This window comes from Fragaria vesca, linkage group LG1 (genome assembly GCF_000184155.1).
Source record: "Fragaria vesca subsp. vesca linkage group LG1, FraVesHawaii_1.0, whole genome shotgun sequence".
Taxonomy (NCBI): Eukaryota; Viridiplantae; Streptophyta; class Magnoliopsida; order Rosales; family Rosaceae; genus Fragaria; species Fragaria vesca.
Window position 1 is genome coordinate 11680908 of NC_020491.1, and position 22720 is coordinate 11703627.

Here is a 22720-nt window from a genome sequence, read left to right on the forward strand (position 1 = left end):
GAGAGAGAGAGAGGGGGGGTTTATGGTTTTGAGGGAGAGAGTGTTCAGAGAGAAAATTAGAATCTAGAAATCTTAGGGTCTAGATTGTAGTTACACAACATAATACTACTTGTCCTTAGATCATACCCAACTTCAGGCCACTGCTCATGTAGATAACACATGTCTTCCACAACCCCCATCAATATTCTCAACCTGTAGTTCCAGGGTGTAAAACTTGATCTCTAGCTCACTAGGCTCACTAGGTTCTCTCCTTCCATCCATTTAGTAACATTGGCCCTCAACTTTCGTTTATCACACCATCTTAGGTCTAGTTAGATAGGGGTAGCGGCGACGGTTAGCGTTAGTGACACGGAGTGTAATTTCTTTATTTTTATGAGCAATGGTTTAAAGGATTTAAGTGGGGGTACTTAATTATCATTATGCAAAAGTTGAGAGCTATTTTATTATTTAAGGACTTCAACGGCCCTTATTTATAAAAACCTTATAAAAATATCTAAAAGAAAGTAAGAAATTTCATAAAATAAAAGCAATACGTTCACGGCTTCAAGATCTCAAATACGAGCTTAAATTCTCCCTCCGCTTTAATTGATAGTTCTTTATTTTCTCTTCCCAATCATATATCATCAACAACTAAAAAACAACATGTAGACGGCGAAGTCATAAAAGTCTTTCATCACGTTTTTCAACAGTTATTGAAACTTTTTATATAGTAGTGACAGTTAAAGTCAAATATAGTTTTTTGTTGTTACTCTCAGAGTGTTTCAATATTGTAGATAATTTATTACCATGTTTTTATCTATTTTGATTGACATTAGTAAAATAAATTTTGTTTGGTTAGCTAAGAAGAATTAGCAACGATAACACTACTTAGGGCAGATTGTTCACCTGCAAAAAGTGATATCTTCACCGACATAAATTTTGTAACGAAAAACATTGTTACATAGCTTATGAAATCAACATGCCAAAGAACCGAAAATGTTTTAAAAGTTATATGGTCATTAAGGAGCAACCTAAAGTCAAATTTTGATACAAATTGAAGGCTTATATAAATACTAGAGAGTAGACTATGATTATCAACAATTTATCAACAACATGGAGGATTTCCATCACAAATTTAATGACGTGCATAAAAACATCAATGTTGGGCCAGCTTTGATTATGTGTAATATCATAAATGTTGCTCTGCCTGCTATAGAGGAGCCTGGCTTTTGGTAAAACTATCATAAATACTGTGAAAAGTTATGTCAGGCAGTGTATGTCAAGCTCAACTTATCCTCTGATGGAGGAGTGCCCAAGGTCACCTTTTGTTCAAACATTTGCAGTAACTTTATCCTCTATTTGGTAATTGGTTTTATAACATTTATTGTAACTTGGGTCGAGCGTAGTCGTACCGGGTCTGGTTGTGACAATAACCTTGGTAACGATAGTGACGATGACCCTGGTAATAGTGGTAATGGTGGTGACGATGAAGTATAAAGATCACTTCTTGGTAGCATTTGATAAGAGGACTGTGTTTCAACTTAAGAGATGTTATGATTGAGATATAGTGAAATGGTGATTGAAAGTGAGGATGATGAAGTCAAAAGACAAATGCAGGAAGTTGCAACCAAAGCCCTGATCCCAATCCAAGAAGCTAACTATTACTCCAATCCCACATTTAGGTTTTTCTTAAATCCTCACCCAAAGCTTTCATCATTAGATTCAATTGATTGCTTCCAAAAGAATGAGGATAGACACTAACTTTTGTTCTATTACTCCAAAGTTTCAACCTTTAAGACTTGAAATGCAATAGATTTAGGCTTTTTCTTAATTCCTCACCCCAAAGCTTTCATCTTTGGGTTGTAAATTAAGTGCTACCAAAAGGATGAGGAAAAAACACTGACTTTTGTTCTATTACTCTAAAGTTTCAACCTTTTAATACTTGAAATGCAGTAGATTTAGGTTTTCTCTCAAGTCCTCACCAAAGTTTTCATCTTTTGATTCAATTGATTATTGCCAAAACGATGAGAAAAATATACTAACTTTTGTTCTAATACTTCAAATTTCAACATTTAAGATTTGAAATGCAGCAAATTTGGGTTCTTTCTTAAGTACTCACCCCAAAGCATAAGTTTCAAATTTTAATACCAAATGATGTTGCAAATAACACGTCATTAAATTGTAACACTTCATATTTTCCACATGTCCGTGGTCATTTTTTTTTCTTTTGAAAATGTACTTAACCAATTAAAATGAATTAAAATAAAAAGACTCAGGTTTTTGATTCAATCATATTTTTTTTTTTTAATTCAATCACTTTGACTGGATTTTGATTTTAGATAACTACATAGAAGAAAATCTTTGAAAGATAACAGATTAAAACTTTAATTATTGATTTGGTGTTCTTAATGGACTATAGAATATTTATTATTTGGTTTGGATATCACGTACTTTCAATCTAGGAATCGAAGCTTAAGAGCTAGCTATCGTCTTCTATTTATCAAAATCTGAAGAAGAAAAAAATGCTCATATATATAATTACATGACATCAAACTTTGTTCTATTTTATAATGATATATTTTAGTGAGAGTTGAAATAAACTTTGTGGTTTCTTTGTCATTCTGCAACCATAGGACATCTGCACAAATGAGGATAACAGAGATGTTGAAGATGATAGTGAAGAAATTATTTTTGATATTTTATTTTTCATATAATTATTTTTACTTATATTTTATTGATTGTTTAATTTTTTAATGACAACAAAAATAAAAAGAAAAAAATGATTATACATGTAAGCGGCCACATAATTTGGTATACAAAATTTGGTAAAAGTTTTTGGCTCTAAGACTTGTGGAAAAGACTGAAATGTATATGTACGAATAAGATGACTTTTAGGGTAATAAAATGGGTTTTGAGACTCGAGTGCGAGATTTTTGGAGTAGAGATGCTCCAAGTCGTTAGTGGCGGAGCTACCCCAATCAAGACTGGACTAGAGCCTGGGTGAGAATGTAGCCTAGATTAAAAACCACATCCTAAATATAAAATAAATAAATAAAATAGATGGCATCGTTTGTTGCAACGCGTCTACCGTAGGTCCTTCCTCTTAATCCTTAGTTCCTCACAATCTCATAGTCATACCTTCCTCTCAATCCTTAGTTCCTTACTTTGTCCGTCGTCGTTACCCGTTGTCGTTTCCCACTGCCCGGAGCATGTCTCCCTGTCTCCAGTCCCCCCTTCCCCAGGTATGGCTCACTATGCCTAAAAATCAAAATCAAACTTTAGAACTTAATTAGATAGGGATTTAGGGAAGATGTTCATGATTCATGAAGCTTGCTGGAAACTTTCACAATCGTAGTGGAGATTTGAATGTTCACATAGGCTTCTTTTTCTTTTGTCAGGGTCTAGCAACTGTTGCAATCTCAAATTCACAATGTTTCCTTGAATGTCATACAAATATAAGATGGCCGTGTAGATTTTGTATGGATGAAATTCAAGTTAGCATGTGAACGAACAAGCTTGTTCTCTAATCATCTGATGATGTATGTGACACTAGTATTTTGATTTAATTGAGGTTGGTTGCAGGGAATGTAGTTGTGTTTAGGCTATCACAAATTCACAATCGTAATATATAGGTTGCAATTATACAAAATAGCTAATGTGTGTTTAGTAATTTGATTTAATTAAGGTTATCTAGCTGTGTTTAGTAATTCGATTTCCTCATTGAATTTTCTCGCTAATGTTTATTTAGTACAAAATTTCTCGCATTGTCAAGCTTCATTAATTTTTTTTCGTGCATGTGTTACAATTAGCCCATGTGACATTTTCATCCTGGCTCCACCGCTGCAAGTCATGTCAAATTTCCAGTGAAGAAAATGGCATACGTACAATATAACTTATAACTTACAAGACTATACCACCTATACATTTTCAGAACACCAGTATGACTGATGACTCCATGATCTCTCTATAAATGCTGAGACACACTGACACTTGCTGCTTTCAATCCAAAATTCAATAAAGTTTGCTCTTTGCTTGAATCATACAGTGTCGGAAAAGAGATATATACATCCAGCAGATTTTATCAAAAAGTATCACATGGGTTGATGGGAAAGACAAACCGATCTTAACGAAAACTATAGTTCCTAACAGCAAGGAAGAAAATCTAGCTAGCCCTTAAGGTTCGATCATACCAGAACTCCTAGCTAGCTCTAGAACGAGTAACTATACATACTTATAATCCAAAATAGCATTTGTAACTCGAGAAGGAGGCTGTAAAAGCAGACAACTCTATTTTTCCATGGCCAATATGCTATCTGTGATTACCAAGGGAGTTGCACGCAGTCATTTGGTGAATCCTGTGCTTACTATTCGATCAGGTATTAAAAGGGAAACCACCAACTCAGTAACATAGTATTTGACAACAGATCCATGAAAACGTTTACATAATACATATACCAGTCTGCGTTGCATCACTCTTGGCAATGTACATGTACACAACTACACACGTGTATATTAATGTAACACTATTGCACTGATTGATAGAAGACCCACAAAATGAGTTAAATATATGTTTTATAAACTTATTTCCTCAATATCCAGTGCTCCTCCTTTACATTATTGACAATATATATGACATGATAAAGCTATTAATGTATTGAAAGCTTAATTTGTAAAAGATGATGAGAAAATTTGGCTTCTTAGTTAATTTAGTTATGAATTGGTGGTTTCCTCTTTGCTGGAGTGTAATCCATAGCATTTAGGTCATCAGTACCATCGTCAAGAGAACCATCTTGGATTGACTGAAACTTATAATCCCTGCCTTCTTGTCCATGATGAACACTACTAGCTGCTTCTTTCAAACTCCGTGCTGTCAAAGCAAACAAAAGAAGAATAAAATTTGTCCTCTAAACACAAACATTTAGACGAAAATGTCAACAAAAGAGAAAACTTCATAGTCGAGTTTACCTCTAGCAGTTTCGACTGATATGAAGAAAACCAAGAGAACAACAGAAAGAACAAGGGCCCTGCATGGTACCATAGCCATATCTTGAAGCTCCTGGTCTGGTTTATAATAAGATATCTCTTCTTTTGCAGAATATATAAATGCAGATGCTCTTGCACTTGTTATATAGATAGTGAGATAGAACAGTAGTTGGCCACCAGGTAGCAGGACAAGTACAGAAGTTCATAGTTATGGTGACAAGATGGTTTGGTGCATATGTGGCTTGGTGCTTGGAGGAAAAGACTTGATTTGTCGCCCACGCCTTGCCATCAGGATGAAATCGACAAAGCTAAACCTTCAAAATGAGGACCCTTTTCATGTTGAAGTACAAAGTATAGGGTCCAGAGTTTATAACATTTGTCTCCCCAAGTGTGTCATTCATGACTCGAATATGAGGTTGACAATACTGGGAAGCTAGATATGCAGTAGTCCAGGGCCATATGTTGTCGGAGGATATTAAGCTAATCCCGGAGAAAATTTTCAATAGATCACTACCCGATCGACAAAGCCATCCTTTATCACACCACCTTTGTTATCCATTTTGTGTTGAACCATTTCTTTCATTTGAATAACTATTCTTCCGTCCTCTTTTCATATCGTCTGCTTTCTTCCCCCCATGGTCCTCAGTGATTCTAATCTAATAGATTGGTATTGAATTAAGTTCAATCCAAACTGCTAATTTTAACTATGTGGCGTATCCATATGTTTATGCATGCATCTTTGCAGGATACAGGATATCTATTTTGTTCCTTTGAGCATGTTTGGATGAAATCTTGGCATAGCTATAATCGCAAAGAGCTAGGAAAGAAGAGAAAAATGTAACCAAGTCTAGCTAGGCACACCTTGCATCCGAGAGGGAAGAATTGTACGAGGGAGGGACACATTCATGCCTATATATATAAGGAGGCCCTCACCTCATTACAAGGCACGGATTCCACTTGAACAGATCATTCAAGCTCTCAATACATGCATGCATGTAACTTGTATCTATATTTCATGCATAGTGAAAACCCTAGAACACACTGAAAATGACGTAGCCTGGCGACCTCATAGTACCGGGTGACAAATACAGCTAGCAATAGCATAACCATATATAGCTTTACTTGATTTTAGTTAGTGTATGTATTGATATTTCGACCGAATCAAGAACAAGCTTTGACCGGCTGCTGAATTCCAGGAATTTTTACCGACTGACCGGAACAGGTAGCGCATCTTTTCTCAGCTGATCTGGGAGAAGAGAGCGCATGTACAGTAAGAGATTGTAACCACAGAACAATTGAAGCATTGCAATAATGAATGGAATTAAGGACAACCATGAAAACCAAGATTGCATATATGCCAAATTCACATGGGATTCATCAAGCACCCTGACCCGGGGATGGTGTACTTGCATGGTGACCCTAGCTAGGCTAGAGGCTTATCTCCAGTTTAGTTGCGTATACATGCGCTTTAAACTTGATAAGAATAAAGCTTAAGATAGAGACATTTGATGCAAACAGTTGAACAAACAAAAGCAGAAAGCTAGAAGTCTCAGTATACGTTTTACTTTTCACTAAATTCTCGACCATTTAGCTAAGTAGAAGTCATCTACAGAAGCAAGAAAAGCATTCTCTCTCGTTCTTCAAATCGAAGTCTCTTTCAATCTTTGCGACTTCCACCAAATTGGAAGAAGATCTGGTCTTCCTTACCATTCGGACTCATGTTTGTGAAACTCGTACTCATAAGAAACATATATCATATATGGTTAGCCTTCAAAAAAAAAAAAATGGTTTTTCTCTTGGTGAGCGATCATCATCAACTAATCTACTGATTGACTGATTACCCGGTCTGACATGAGTGTCTGGCTATAAAAATGTGGCTTGGCATGGCCTCATGGGCAAGGCGATGGAGTGCATGGCTTCACTTCTAAATGCACATGGAAATAGCAGTGTGTTTGATGCTTAGTCTAATTTGGAGGGTAGCCAGTAGCCAGAAACGAAGTACATGCATATAGTCCCTTCTTTGGCCTTAGCTTCTATGTTGTTTGCAGGTCATTTTCAGATTTCTTGGCTTCAACTAAAGAAAGGTTAGTACTTAGTAGGGAACAAGCTCATGTGTATATGTTTGTTATCTGCGCTACACTAGCTCGAAGTGTACTAAATGTGAGATCCACAAAATCCTTTTCATCAGCCAAAGCAATATCATCCATAATCAGAGGGTATTATCTATCCATGTCTGATTGGATCCAAGCTTTTATCTAAAGTCAAGGTGGAGCAGTCTCACCCTACACTAAAGGCATATATCATGTCTAACTAGATTACAAAGGGTAATGTATACTTTGAGAGAGCATGTTTAACTTTTTGTCTATCTTCCCAGCTTGGGTGCACATCATAAACTCTAATGATCAACTAGAATTTATACAACACACCCTTGTAGTGTTTTGTTTAAGTGTGTATATCCACCTTAAAACTTCACTCTCAAGTCTCAACTAGTTTGCCAACAAATATTCACTCTAAACTAGCTCATGTACTTTGGAAAGCAAGTCGAGGCAAGTTGACTTTAGACTTCGTTGCAAAGCACTATAGAAGCTGCAAGCTCAACAAGCTTATTTCTCCGTCCTAACCTAACCCAGCAACTCTAATCTTATCTGAAGTTGGGTAAGCACTATACAATTATAGCCAACAACTCAATCTATTCTACTCTCAAAAAATTTAATTAATTTACTCTACACTTAAGTGAAATCATAATTACATGAACAAAATGTGAACGGACAGCATTCCCACTTCTTCATAATCCAAAGCATGAGTTCTCATTGCCTTAGTAGCTTCTGTCTTGAACAGCCTAGCATTAACCAGACCTCAACGCAGGTACATAAGTTTTACTTTTTGTTTTTGGAAGAGCGGTACATCAGTTCAGTAAAAGCCATTTATGAAAGAAAAAAAAAAAGGAAAAGTTACCGATTCTGCAACACTTTTAACATTAATCCTTGAGCGTACACCTCGACTACTCAACATAATCTGTAGCCAATCATGCATATGAATCAAAGATATGTCACATGAATGCTAAATTCAAACAGACAATTAATGAATGATATATTGATATATCAGGATCAAATGCAAACTGAGAATCAGTAGAGCAAATAAAAGTATTTGATAACCAAGAAGTAGAAAAAAGGATGTATAGCCCCAATTTTCAATCAATGGTCCTCTGTTATAATCAGTTGCAAAAAAAAAGAAAAAAAAAGAAAAAAAAAAAAAAAAAAAAAAAAAAAAAAAAGAAAGACTGACAAACCCGAATATGGTTATAATAGTGTTCATTTACTTGGCATGCGCTTATGGGTTTGTTTCTTAGTAAAGGTATAAGCAACCATGAATTCTTTTCATTTCAGAACACATTATAAACATTTAACAAGTCCTAAATCCTAACAATTCTCAAACGAAAACAGGAAATTGTTGAAGAGCCAACATACTATGGAGTCACTCAATAAACAAACTGCAGACATATATAAACTATGAAGGAATAAACTACGAAGGAAATTAAACACTAATATGAATGCATGGACAAAAACAGGCTAATTATTTTCATTTAACTAAATTGGTAATTATGGTTATTATTTCAAAGGCTGATGGAGATGCTCCAAGGAAATGTTGGGCTTGAAATTCTATCTTTTTTTTTTAAGTAGATTAATTGAAGATGAACAAAAAGAGGAAAGGTGATGTGTGTATCACAGAACAAAAAGCGTAGACGAACAGGTCAAAGAATATACACCTGCTTTTGTCGATACAAGTGACAGTAATATAGAAATTTGCAGAGCAATCATGTCAATTGACCCTGAAGAAATCAGCACCATCTTCAACGTCGTCAGTCTTGGTGCAGCCACTTTGTGCCATGAGTATCCTGTACACTCTCTTGGAGCACACCTCACCTAATCTTCTATCACCACCAAGTAAACCTTCTGTTGTCAAGTCCTTGAGCAGAAATTCCTTTTCATGTACCTATCATTTCAATAGATAATTAGCACCAGTGAATGATGGCCATATGTAATCTATATCCATGATACTGGAATTTCATGGTTAAATCTTATTACTTCTCAAGATAACTTATCAGTTATGATAACAAGGCAACTCAGCTATCTAGCCATATGCATTGACCACAACATAAATGGTTATCATATCCCACTGAACCTAAGTTGTCCCAAATCTTGTCAAAATTTGTTTGATAAACAAGAGGATAATGAAAACTAGTTCCTAATATGCCGGGGGAAGACAATGCAACCTATTGCATTTCTACATTTCCATTGGCTTCCAGAAAGGACTAGTGATATGTAACCCATAATTAAAAATGTCATCTTCGAAGCAACGCTCCGAGTTCCTAATCAAGACTTGGTTATTTAACATAGTTGTCAGCTGTAGTTCCCACAGAAAAACCAAAAAAGTGTATATTGATCTTTTTCTATATAATTTATGTTTCTCCTCAAGAAAGGGTCTTTACATACCATCTTCTGATAATACACATAAACTTTAGAGAACTGGATCGAAATACTCGAGAGAACAGAAGTCCTCAGACACTAAACATGTCTTCACATCCTATTGGAAGTTATATATCAGAAAAATACAAGAAAGGGTGCATCTCATATTCCAATTGAAACTGGATAGAAGAACTGCAGTTTTTACTATCTTTTCTGTGTTTAACCAACTAAGTTACTAATAACTATTTATAAAGAAATTCCCTTCTCTGAAGGCAATAAAATCCACCAGACTGAAAATTTACATAAGTCAAACAAACAGTAGTAAAACAATCTAGTATCTTTTATATAAAAAGAAATACCCTTTTTCCAAGGAAATTGAATTTGCCAAACTGGAAATTTACATAGAGAAATCTAGGTATCTGTAATTTCGATAGGTCAACTAAAAAGTACGGAGCAATCTAGGTATCTGTTATTTATTTGTCATGGCCAGTCAAAGAGAAAGAGGCATTCTAATATTTATACTTACTGAGATATTAGGGTCCATGTAAACACTTAACAGAGACTTCATGGTAGGATACTTCTTGCCTATGGCAATAGCAAATCGTGGCTGTACCTTCGGGATAGCTACTAAAGCCTTTAACCTGTATGCAGAAACAAATGTCAGGTACTGAAATTAAAAGCTCAAAGAATAAGTAAAATCATGAAAAACAGACAAATCAACTTGGAAGAGTTCTTTTATGGTACTGTTTTTTTCCGAAGCTTGTACTGAATAGCCTTGGCATAGCTGAGTATAATATCAATCGTGCAAGACTGAGATATTCTCTTACGTGTTTGGCAGATAGATCGGTATGGAAATAACAAAAATTCCAGAGATACAGATTTAGTTAGAAGTTTGAAGGAATGAGGGTTTCCCTCACTAGAGAACTAGACTGGCAGGTCACTCTTTACTCTGTGCCCTTCCACTTCCATTGTGGCTCCTCTTCTCATTTCTGTCCTATTACAACCCTTTTCAAAAGTAGACAGACAACCTAGTTCATATCTAGTTCTGCTCAACCTAAGAGAAATATTCCTGCCAATATACAGTCACAACATCCAAATTGAGGATCTTTAATGGAGCCAAAGATATCAAATTCCCATCAAGGCAAAAAGACGGTGTATCAAGCGCATATCAGGTGGAGCGAAATCACAACCACAGAGATAACAAGAATTTACCACTAAACTATTTCCACATCACCATTAATAACAATTTCAGACCCATAGAAGCTAGCTTCATCTTATAACGGTTATCGTCTCCACCCTAGGAAGGCACATTTTCAAACTTTGTTAAACATAGTCTTTTTTTTTCTTTTTTTTTTTTTGTATACCGGACCATATAGTCTTTTGGATCTGGGTATCCTGTCATATCTTATGATTCTTCTATAAGATTAATTGACATCATACCACTCACCATGAGCTCTGTTTTATCAAATTCCGGTCAACACAGTCCTTTGTGATAAAGGATCCATTAGCATTTACATCAAGTCTAGTTAACTTCTTCCTGCATATTCATAATTTAGAAGGTAGAGTCAGAATACTGACCAGTAAATTGCGCACGCGCACACACACACACCAACTAAGGATAAGTGCAGATATGACTATAAATTTCCTAGGTTATGTATACAAACTTCAAAAGTAAACAACATTAAGAAATATGTAGAATTGGACATAACAACTTTAGGGAAACACTGTATATGCTATTGATATTTAGTGCAGAAAACCTGTATTTAGTGCAAGCATGTTCTAAATGAGCAGGTATTAAGTAAATAAGTAAGAGTGTTCATACCTGAAAAGACAGGATGACAAGCTACATGTTAAACCAGCAACATGTTCAGCAAGTTCAGCCTCATCTTTGCACTGCCTGGAATGTACTTTGGAAAAGCTAGTGGTCAAATCTGCCAACACCTGTTAAAACATGGAGCAGTTAAGACACATTAAGGTCTTTGTATTACAAGCAGAAGGACTTTGTGTTACAAGGGCAACCTTTTGAACCTTGTCAACAGTTGGATGTCCCTCGCGCCCCCGGCCATTGTACATTTCTCCTTCCCTGACATAGTCAACTCAATGTGATAAAGTACTAGATAGCCATTATGCAGAACCAAGAAAGCACATAACAGAAAATATGAATGAAAAAAAGTCGGACACTGTAACATGACTTTAATTCCATTATATCGGTTCCACAAGACAATTTACTAAATAAAACTAAAACGCAGGTTCAACTGGTATGTATAATCGTCCATAATGCCCAACAATATGATAGTACGTCCTACTCAATGAGCAGTGAAGCTTGACTTTACTGTGAATGAGTTCATATTCGCTGTAAGGCTTCTAGATAAATTACTTACCAATTAATTAAAAGTAACTTATAGATATTCAAGGGCCGGTAAATGATCTTCAGTCAAAACTATAAAACCATAGTTTTATTAATACTTTCTGTAGAAAATGCCTGTCCAACATACTTAAATAAGGGAGATACCACGGTCCAGTTAAAAATTTAAGCCACACTATGATTTATATTTTTACTTATCACTTAATTTATAGGTATAGACACATTGATAACCACATTGGTGATAAAAGAAACTAATTTCTCATTATTGCAGTATGCCTTGGTCATAGGAAAAGCAATCGCAGAAGATTTTAGTGCACCATCCGCATACTGCATATCTAACTGATTACAACCATCATGCAGCATCTCTCAGAAGAATATATAAAAAATTTGGAAAAGAATAAATGATGGAAGAAAAAATTAACACGTGAGTATAAAACATGTTTGCTAACTAATATGAACTAAAGTGAGCACAGTAACCTGAAAACTTCAGCAACTCTCACCTTTTCCTAACATATGCAATCAACTTATTTGTGAGGTAACACACTGTATATGAAGGATAATGATTTTGAACTCTCGAAACTTGTCCGGGAAGAGATTCATTGATGATGAGTTTACAAAAATCTTCAGCCTCATAAACAATCAATATATATTGAATCTCTACTCCTTCAGGAGAAAGCTGCAATAAGATATTGAGCCAATATAAATTAAAAATTTGAAGCAGATATATGAAAAGTATGGCTGCATATAGATTGTGTGCAATTATTCACAGAGAAAGTTACATGTTATCATATTTCCAAGAAGAACTCAATGGTTGGTGGTTACATCAGGCATGCCTCAGAGATTTGATGTAAATCAATAAATGACTGGCATCCAGAAACCTCAATGACGCAAGCAGAACCCATAGAGAAGCACCGTAATAGTAACCAATAATTGCATCTTAGTCCTTTGACAGCGAGCCCTTTGACGAACACATTCTACATACACGTTACCGTCATGGTTTATTTTATTAATGTCAAAGATTTCAAAAGAGTACACAGGTGCAGCGTGGAGGAGCTCCAGGAAAGAATATGGCTTTGTCCAGCTTTATGGCTGTTTGTATCAATGGGTTTTAAAGACTACAGTGTTTCTTGTCTGGTAGAAGGGTTTGGAAGAGCACATACATGCAAGGGTGGAGGAACTGGGGAAAGAATAAGGTTTGTACAGCTTTATGGGCATCTGTTTCTGTGGTTTTTAAGTACTACAGTCTTTCTTCCATTCTGCTATACTGGAAGGCAGCTGTAGTATAGGGTCGCTGACTCCATTAGAATGGTTTGTTTGGTTCAACCACCTTTGACGTAGGCTTCCGTTTGATTTTGCATCTCACTAATGTGGTTTCCCCACATTCATCATACCATGCTATATTGTCAGTAAAAATTGTTTTCAAGAGAAAAAAAAAAAAAATTACATATTTTTATGTAATGGGTGAAATGGAGGAATGATTCAAGCTTGTGAGAGTTATTGAAAACAAATAAACTTCTAGTTAATTCTTAGTCACGACCTACCGGACTCCCTATGTAGGGAGATGGCAACAACAACAATAATCATCATTATCATATCATCTTATCAATTCCTTACGCATATTACCTGTGAGATATGTTCTGGAACAGTCATTGTCCAGACAATTGATCTTTCAATTGGATTTGATGTTATACGATATGTTAACCCCCTTTCGGCAAACCTTGAAAGCAGACTTCCTAACATAGAAATGTTAAACAACCTCTCAGCTAAAAGATATTATAGGACATAGAAGCACAATCTATTTTTAACTGAGAAGAAGAATGTCATCACCTCCAACTGATCCTGATTCAATCACTTTAGAATCAATCTCAGCCACGATGGATTTAAGTGCAAACTTCCCTTTTTCCCACCTTAGCTTTTCCTTCTGTAATTTTTTCATCTCTGCAGCTTCAGCTTTCAGAGCTTCTCGTTGCAACTTCTCTTCCTGTTTTTCATTGACAGGAATCAGCTTAGTTTCTGTTTAAACAAATATAGAATCTAGTACAGATCACCAACTAACAACTTACAAGCTTCTTTTGCTTCTTTTCTTCCATTAAGCGTGTCCTTTCCTCTTTGGTCATCTTCTTTCTTCCCTTTTCTTCTTTTGTAATATTTTCCTTTTCTGTAATAGCTGCATATTCTTTTCCCGGTCTCAAAATGTTGCCCATTTGATCCATTATGTTTTCATTGTCAGGACAATCAAGTACCTGATATCACATGTCACCACATTTTAGATTAGCATACCTAATCAAATATGTGAATATTAAAGAAGGGAACCCCACAACTACATCAAAATATGCAGCAAAAGTGAAGTTAGAATGTCTCAGACATGATCATAACTGAATTCATAGGACTTAGGCATAAAGAAAGTAGTGAAATATAATATATCATATGCCTATACAATGGATAAACTGCAAGACGGGTGCTACATTTACACTGTGAAGATGAAATCAGTCAACACTCAAAGCAGCAGATTCAAAGGTTCCTTCACTCTTGATTGGTAAAGCAAAATGTGGTTTGAAATCAATATTTTACTATACAATGGCACCATTCAAAACCCGCTTTCCACGAAAGCCCCAAGTAGTTTTCTTCAAAAGCATTGCACCCCAATCATACTCATGAAGCTTTGGACAATTAAAACAAATTATAAGTCATACCTAAAGTTTTTCATAATGCCTTACTAGTCCCAACCATTACCGTTAGTGATCATTGATCACTAACACTGATCATGCATTACATATATTCTGGGAAATAAAATACCACATCTACAAATGAAAAGGAACAAAAACAGGAAGCACACTACTTGACAATCAAGTATAATCATTAAACGTTTCAAACAAGGATGTCAAGACCACACTCGAAAATAATATTCCCGAGTCTACTTGGACCAATTGGTGGAAACAGAACGCAATTCAAAATATACGGCAACTGGTTGTTTGCTTCACCACAGTTGCACGGTAACCATAAAGTAGAACTATATTAAAAGAACACAAATCAGGAAAGATACCTGATCAATATCACCCCGCGAAGAAGTAGGATTTGAAGAGCTACCCTCAATCGTATGCTCCCACTCAGAATGTCCTGATAAACATGAATCTGTAATTACATCAAGAGCACAAACATATACCGCGAGAGCAATCATAAAACAAAACAGTTGACCATACATACCAACTCCACATGAGGACTCAACAAAACTAGGACTCCAATCCAAGACCTTGGCCAGACCAAAACCACCCGGCATCAATCCATTTTCCTTCTTCTTTTCCCCTCCACAACTACTTCCAGGCTCATTATCGGATTCCAAACATATCACACCATCAATGCCTGAATGCACACACAAAAAATATGCAATTACAATCATACTTCAATGTCAAACCCCAAATCCAAAGTAAACCAAAACAAAATTTCACCAACATAACATCAAAGGTTGCTTCTTTTTTCACACCCAGTGTGACCCTTCACTCAAATTGACTAGCTTTATTGCAAAAGTACCAAATACACTCAAAAACCCGAAAGCCCCAATTTCGAAACCCTAATTCGAAAAATTGAGTGAAAATTGGTACCAGATAACTTGGGCTGGGCGGCTCTGGTGCATTTGACGATTGCGACGTCGGAATTGGGGGTGTCCGGGACGAAGAAGGCGGTGGATTTGGGACCGGGTTTCAGCGGGGTCGGGTCGTCGTCGAGGATGAGAACGGTGGGATTGGGATTGGGGTCGAATTGGGTTCGGCGTTTCTTAGAGGGGAAAGGTGGGAATGGGGATGAGGGCGCATTGTGGTGGTCATCTTCTTCGTCGGAGAGGATGATCGGCTCTGACATTTTGGGACTGAAGAGGACTCTGCCGGCTTCGGCTTTTGAATAAGCGCGGGAGGGACTATGTACAAAGTCTGTTTCCTTGTCACATTTTCTTGGGTTCTTTCACTATTCTCTACTTTATGACAGGTGTATCGGGTTCATTTCTAAAAACTCTCATAATTCATGAGTTATTAGTGCATTTTTATTGTTTTTTATAATAATAATTTACAATACGAGTGTTATTGCATCCCTTTGCATCACTTTTCATAAGAAATCTCTAACATGTTATGCGGAAACGGCCAATGAGTCTCATGGGTCTCACACACACGGGTCTAATAATGTCAATGCTCTTTCCACTTTAGTCATCCGGTGAAGAAATATGTATGAGGGTTTTACATAAAAGGCATCGACATTAGTGTGTGTGGTATCATTCTATATAACCCAAGAATGACTCTTTCATGTTTCCGACGTGGGATTTCAAACGGTTCATTTCTAAGTCACATTTTTCCAATATAACACACCGTATTTAACAAGTAAACCAATAGCTAGGCCGCCAAATAAATTGTAGCAAAGAGACTCAGACTGGGTGGTAGAGCAATGCCCTCTGTTGGCCATCAACCTCTCTGCATGGAAGTGTTTCTGCAACCCCATCAAAGATGCTAACTGACTTCGTGTTCTTTAGACTCTTGCATAATTACATATTCGGTCAATTTATATTTTTACTAACTATACATAAAAGAATTGGTTCGATCAGCAATAAGGTAGACATTAATTTTATGCAAGATATGTTATGGAGACTTAAAAAAATAAAAACATGGAGTTTCTGATGGATTTCTTGCAAATATACAGGGTGGATGTAGTATAGTGAAATGGAAGAGAAGGGGTTGTCGTTCCCACGAGGATATTTGTTCAATTCAAATTATGAAATACCTAAACTAACTATACTAAAACACACAAATCACGATAACAATTTAAAGAAACAAAGAAACAATAAAATAAGTAAACAAATAATGATAAATTAATCTAGGGCATCAGAATCAACCACTAACAATCTTATTTATGCTTTGATGCAACTAATAGACTCTTTCGTTTCTCTAGATGACAATTCCCGTATCTAAGTCCAGTTACGGCACTTAGACCATGGTTTTCCTTAAGTGTATGATTCTCTCTAGGTACGGCAGAGGTCGTATATCCTAGCATGCAGTCTATCCAGTTACGGCATAAATTTAACATGTAAGACTCGTTACGTTCTAGAAAACAAGAGAATCATGCAAACCATTACTTCAGTTACGACAATAATGTAATTCACAACTCTTAATTACAAAAAGCTAATTTGAATTATATTGCAGTTACGTCTCAATTCATCTTCTAATTACTATGCAAAACCCTAAGGTGATCAATCAAAGAACTCAAACATATAGCATCGATTAAAATAGTGACTAAGAATTCATCACAAAGAAACTATAAATCTATTAATCAAACATTAAAAACATAAGCAATCATGCTAGGGCATCATCCTAACCCTAGAAAAGTTTTAACTAAACATGACTAAATAAAACATAACGAAAACATAAAAAGAATGGAAAGGTGAAGGGTGGATGGATCTCTGCTCCTTTAGGCGTCTTCAATGTGCTCTCAAGACCTCCCTTTCATGTGAAATTCGTGCTCCTTTATATAGAGAAGTTTCCTGCTCATCTTTGGCTTTATATTTCCTTGTAAGACTTGGATTCAAACTCCTTTCTTGATATGGAATGGGAAAACCTTGAGATATTTCTTGTAGAACTAGGAATACATGTACTCCTTGAATCCTCATCTGCATTATTGTCCTTGAAGCTTTAGGGTTGATGATCTTGTGCCATAGAACTTGAGTTCTTCATAAATGCTTGTAATTTCCCGAGCAGATTTTCTGATCTGACCTATCTTCATTCAAATGATCATAACTCAGTCCATAAGTATCAAAATCGAGATCCGTAAAATTCTATAGAAAATAGACATCTGTGCTTTCCAATGATATAAGGCTCATAGTCTGATTTAATTCGAGTAATTCCCTATAATTCGACAAAGTTGGCTGTTCTGCAGAGGCATATTCTAGCACTTGGGATTGTAGTCGCCTTTCAATCCTTATTTGCTCGTTTTTGCTCCTTTTCTTCTCTCTATGACACAAACCTACAAGAATACTAAAATAACGTAAATCTATCACAAATTCAAGAATTAAGCACAAATATGAAGATTAGGAGTTATATAAATATAAGATAATATGAGCACATCAGTGTCGCCCAAAAGAACCAAGCGCCAATACTTTTTTTTTTATAAGGAAAATAAATAACTAAATAAAGGTGCCTCGAACGCACCCAATGTTCATACAATCAAGTAATAAGGCTAAAGAAGCCTCTAGGGGAACATTCTCCACCCAAAGACCACACCTATCAGATTTATTGCCCATATTAGCAAGGGCATTGGCAACAAAGTTAGCTTATCTGAATACATATGAGAAGCTAATGGACTCAAAAGAGCAACTCAAACATTTAATATCACGGCAGAGTTTGAGGAGTCTCCAAGGAGGGTGAGAAATACCATTAACTACATCGATAATTAGTTTGGAATCCCTTTCCACTTCAATCTTCGTCAAGCCTCTCTCTTTTGCACAGATAAGGTTGTTCCGGAGCGCCAGGGCCTCGGCAACAAGGACATTGGTGATCCTGAGTTGAAAGCACCCACTGCCATTGGTTGTCCAGAAGAAGTTCTTAAACTGAAACCTCCTGCAGCTGAGTTGCTCTTAACCGAGCCATCAAAATTAATTTTAACCCAATCTGTTAGAGGTGGTGACCACGTGATCATATTTGATTCATTCATTCTTCCATTTGTATTCTTGTTGGTGCTAGCATAATCAGTAGCGCTACATTGATGAAAGGTAGCTGCAGCAACAACTAAGTTGTGAGAAGGACTTTTCCTTTGAAGATAGCATCATTCCTTGCTTTCCAAACTTGCCAACAAATAATAATCAGTTTTTCAAAGCATTTGCCATCAAAAGGATTTTCCAAAAATCACTTATTTAGAACTTTAAAAAAAACTCTCCTCCCAATTGATTGGTGGAGCTAACCAAATAGATGATCCAAACATCTTTTGTACACCTGTATTAACCAAATAGATGATCCAAGGTTTCATTGTCCTCATTACACAAGGGGCAAGAATTATCTTGAATCAAGCCAAAATGAGAGTCTGTCTCTTGCATGTCTTGAGTCTTCCTCTTAGAAGGAGTCAGCCAAAAAATTTAATTTTTGGTTGTATGTTCAGAGACCAAACCTTCTTGATCAACTCACACTACAAAAAAGAATTCAGTTAGCTACTAGCATTTGCCACGGCAAATCTTTGCCGTCGCCGTTGGTCCAATATTTGCAACGGCACAGCGACGGGAGTCACACCGTCGCTAAATTTATACCATTTTGCGAGGCAATTTAACGCCGTGACCATATTACATGACATTTGCGACGGCAAACGTACGCCGTTGCAACCTTTATTATCAATTGCAACGGCAACTTATCGCCGTGGCTTAAAATTGAAATTATTGTACTAAGTGGCAACTCAACTCGACCTAGCCGTCTCTCTCTTACTTATCTCTAACTCTTGGAGAGAGAAAGTAGATCTCAGTGTATCCTCCCCCTTCTCTCTGGTATTGATCTTCTGCTCCTCCACCAACACTGTACACTGGTCGCCGACAAGTTCAAACCAACCTCACACGAGTTCACCGATCGCCGACGAGTTCAAACCAACCTCCCACGAGTTCACCGGTCGCCGACGAGTTCAAACCAACCTCACATGAGTTCACCGGTCGTCGACGTGTTCAAACCAACCTCCCATGAGTTCATCGGTAGCCGACGAACTCAAACCAACCTCCCACGAGTTCACCGGTGAGTTCCATTGATTCGTTATTAGGGCTGAAACTGGGTTTCCAGTTTGGGTTCTTTCTCACAATTCTATACAAGATTCTATCATTTTTTTCTCCCCAACACAAATTGGGAATTTTGAGACAGGATACCTGGTGGTGTGCAAGGAATTTTGATAGTGAAGGTAAGTTAGAAATTATTTTCTTTTTGGAACTTCTTAGAAATGGATATATGAATGCAATCAGTAAGACTTCTGTGTTTTATTGATTTTTCCTATGTTAATTATACAAGCCGTTCTATTCTCATTTCACATTACACTGATATTTTTTTTGAGCTTTATAGACATTTTCTCAAGCCGTAAACAATTCAGCTAAACTTTATTTATCATCAACAGAGTATATTGCGGATGTAACTTAAAGATAGTTAACACTAGTGGTAATATATAAAAGGGAAATAATCTGGAACAGCCAGGTTTTGGAGTTCTCAGTTTCTTGTGCTTGTAGGATTTCTTGGTGATAATGGCGTTTGGATTTTAAATAGAATTGCTTATGTGCAGGCAAGAAAAAATTGGAACGAGTCAACCCTTAGCAGGATTGTGCAATTGACAAAAGAAACGTAATTAAATAAACCAAAGCTCCATAGATGGTTAGATCAGTTCCGCAAGCAATACTGAAAGATAGTTGTAGTTTTATTGGTAGCTGTTGCTCTACTTGGTCCATTCCTGTTCAAGTGGCTATTCATTGGTACAACAGGTAATCTAACAATACCTTTTCGTACTCTTGTTTTTAAATAGCTAATTGAATAGGGAAAAGGTTCCAATATATACGTTTATAATTGCTGCCATTGTGATTAATAAAGCGCCTTAGGATTGTTGGGCCAGCCATTTTCAGTACCACCAGCTATTTTTGGGTATCTATTGTGTAAATATGTATATTGGCCAGAATTGATACTCTTTCCGGTTTCTGAAGACGAAGTAGGGGTTCATAATCAAAATTTCTACATTCATTGGTAGCGTATTGAGTTCTACATACAAGTTCATACTAATTGTGTTGTACTTTTATGTAAAAAAAGAAAAAGGAATCAGATGCTAAAAACTAAAAAAAACTGGGTTATAGTTATGATGTAAGATTGAGTTGAGTACTATGGGATGGTAGATCCAAGTGCTGCATCAATAATGTGATTTGTTTGTTACAGAAACCCAAAGGAGGTGCCATGTCAAAGTGAAGCTTGTGCTCAAGAAGAATGGGTACTATGGTGATTTCCCATTCCTAGAGGTGAGTGATTTTACATTGTTCAGTTATCTTTAGTGGGTACTGTAATTTCGGATTACCAAGTTGTTGTTCAATTTTTCCTCCTATTATTCTTAACAAGGCAATAGATCTATTTGGTTGCTGAAAGTTGAGCTGAATAGCCAATATAGTCTATGGTTTGATGTGTGATAATTGATGTACATGTTATTAGTACTTTGCTAGTTAGTTTTTGGGATTGATTTGAGCTCTAATATTGGGGTTGTAAGAAGAAGATGATCTGGCTTAGTGGTGAGGGCTGGGAAGGCTGCCCTGTGTCTAACCAAGAGAAACAGGTCTCGGAAATGATATCTAATAGCTGATATTGTGTTTTGCATATTACTTGTGTTTTGCTAGCTCTTTGTATGAAGTCATTTTTAATTTTTCCTTGAATGCATTCACACACAAATTTTGACAGATAACCATTGAGTAAATGCTATTTCTCTAGGTTTTCCCCTTATGGACACAATTTCTAACATAGTTCTTTTATAGGGTGCTAATGGAAATGGTGGATTTACAATTACCAAAACCTTGGGCGAATTGGAGCCGGTTCCAGTGGTTTGTTGCATCTCGACTGAGTATTGAAGGAGGTTTGGGTCTGCCTTGGTTGGATTTGGTAAAGGTAAGGATGTTTTAACCTTAGAGCCTTTAAATTCGTAATTTTGGTGATGTTGTAGATGTTTGATTGGGTTATTGGTTTATTTAAGGACAAAGGAGGAGCTTTGGAGGCCTCGAGTTCAGTACTGGAATTCAGCAGAGGAGAGGAAACTCCTCCTGCATAGCTACTGTTTTGGCAATAGAGAAAGGTAGTAAACCTATTGTGTTGGCATTTGGTTTTGGTTTAGTGAAGGACTATGTGTTAGTAGTAATTGTTGTTTTGGGGGACGTGGTTGAAGTTATTAGTTATTGTTTTGGTATGCTGAATTGGTGTCGAATGTTTGGATTGGATTAATTTTTTCACAATGTTAATAAATTTGAAGCTTAATTAATTATTGTTTTCTGATTACCGTGGGCACTCTACCCTGCTCAGGGCTTTCCACAGTCAGGAGTTGGATTTGCAACATTGATCGATTATGCGAAGCTTGTAACTAAACTGTCATTTGGCTATAGGAGGTTAGTAAGACCTAATTCTTGGTTACTATGAAAGTTATTTGACACACTACTTTCTGTAATTTGCTAGAATGCAGTTGTCACTGTGTTTTATTTTAGATGACAATCATGGCAAAGAGAAGTGTTCTGTACCCTTCAGTGGTTTACCATACTTCTAGTCTCCTTGAGCAATTGTAAGTGATAGTTCTCGGAAATTTTAGACTTCATTGGTTTTAGTAGTTTTGTTGTATTAACACCTTGTCAATGTGAACCACAGTATAACTACATGTTAGGCACATTAGTTGTATTATGGATGCTATGCAGGTTTTTTCATGTACGTTAATTTCTGTATATCCTTTGCAACAATTGGCTATGTTTTATATTACCAGCTTTTTATTATACATTGGTATCAACATTTACTTATGCAAATCTATAATGACCATTAGCTTTATAGTTCTTATGTGAAACAGCTTAGTCATACTACTCTTCAAATTCTTTTATGTGGAAGTTATTTAAAAAGTAAATTGTTGTTGTGTAGGCCAATATTGAAGATGTTAATGTTACTAATAATAAGATAAAGGTTGCAAAACTAGCAAGGTAACTTTTACGAACTAATGCTTATAGAAAAAGTAGCTAAGAGAGGTTGATTAATAAGCATGTTGTTGTACTTATGTTGATTTCTCAGACTCCTGGTTAATTTAAGTATGAAATTTTGAATTCACAATGTCTAATTTGATTGCTTCTAACATGAAGTATTTTGCAATATGTAGACATAGAATTATGTTAGTGCAGAGTTTTAGTTGTCTTCTTATGTAGACCAAATTTTTTTGTTTTTGG

General features: G+C 36.2%; 1 protein-coding gene and 1 pseudogene across 1 annotated transcript; both read right to left on the minus strand.

The window, feature by feature from the left end:
- Positions 1–5023, minus strand: part of LOC101304229 — a 16334-nt pseudogene extending 11311 nt beyond the window's left edge.
- Positions 5024–8774: 3751 nt separating this feature from the next.
- LOC101311611 (crossover junction endonuclease EME1B-like) lies at positions 8775–15725 on the minus strand. The gene is made up of 12 exons (XM_004288040.1): positions 15393–15725; positions 14998–15153; positions 14837–14910; positions 13857–14036; positions 13621–13774; positions 13417–13526; positions 12294–12469; positions 11448–11511; positions 11251–11369; positions 10876–10965; positions 9955–10069; positions 8775–8955 (listed from the first exon to the last, which is right to left on the minus strand). The coding sequence occupies exons 1-12, from the start codon at positions 15646–15648 to the stop codon at positions 8782–8784; spliced, it is 1668 nt and encodes a 555-aa protein (XP_004288088.1). The 5' UTR covers positions 15649–15725; the 3' UTR covers positions 8775–8781.
- Between the last annotated feature and the right edge of the window lie 6995 nt (positions 15726–22720).

Coding starts and splice junctions, on each gene's coding strand:
- LOC101311611 (XM_004288040.1), bottom strand. CDS start 15,648: ATGTCAGAGCCGATCATCCTCTCCGACGAAGAAGATGACCACCACAAT. Junction 14,037..14,836: donor CGCGGGGTGATATTGATCAG/GTATCTTTCCTG, acceptor ATGTGATATCAG/GTACTTGATTGTCCTGACAA. Junction 12,470..13,416: donor TTCCAGAACATATCTCACAG/GTAATATGCGTA, acceptor ATCTTATTGCAG/CTTTCTCCTGAAGGAGTAGA.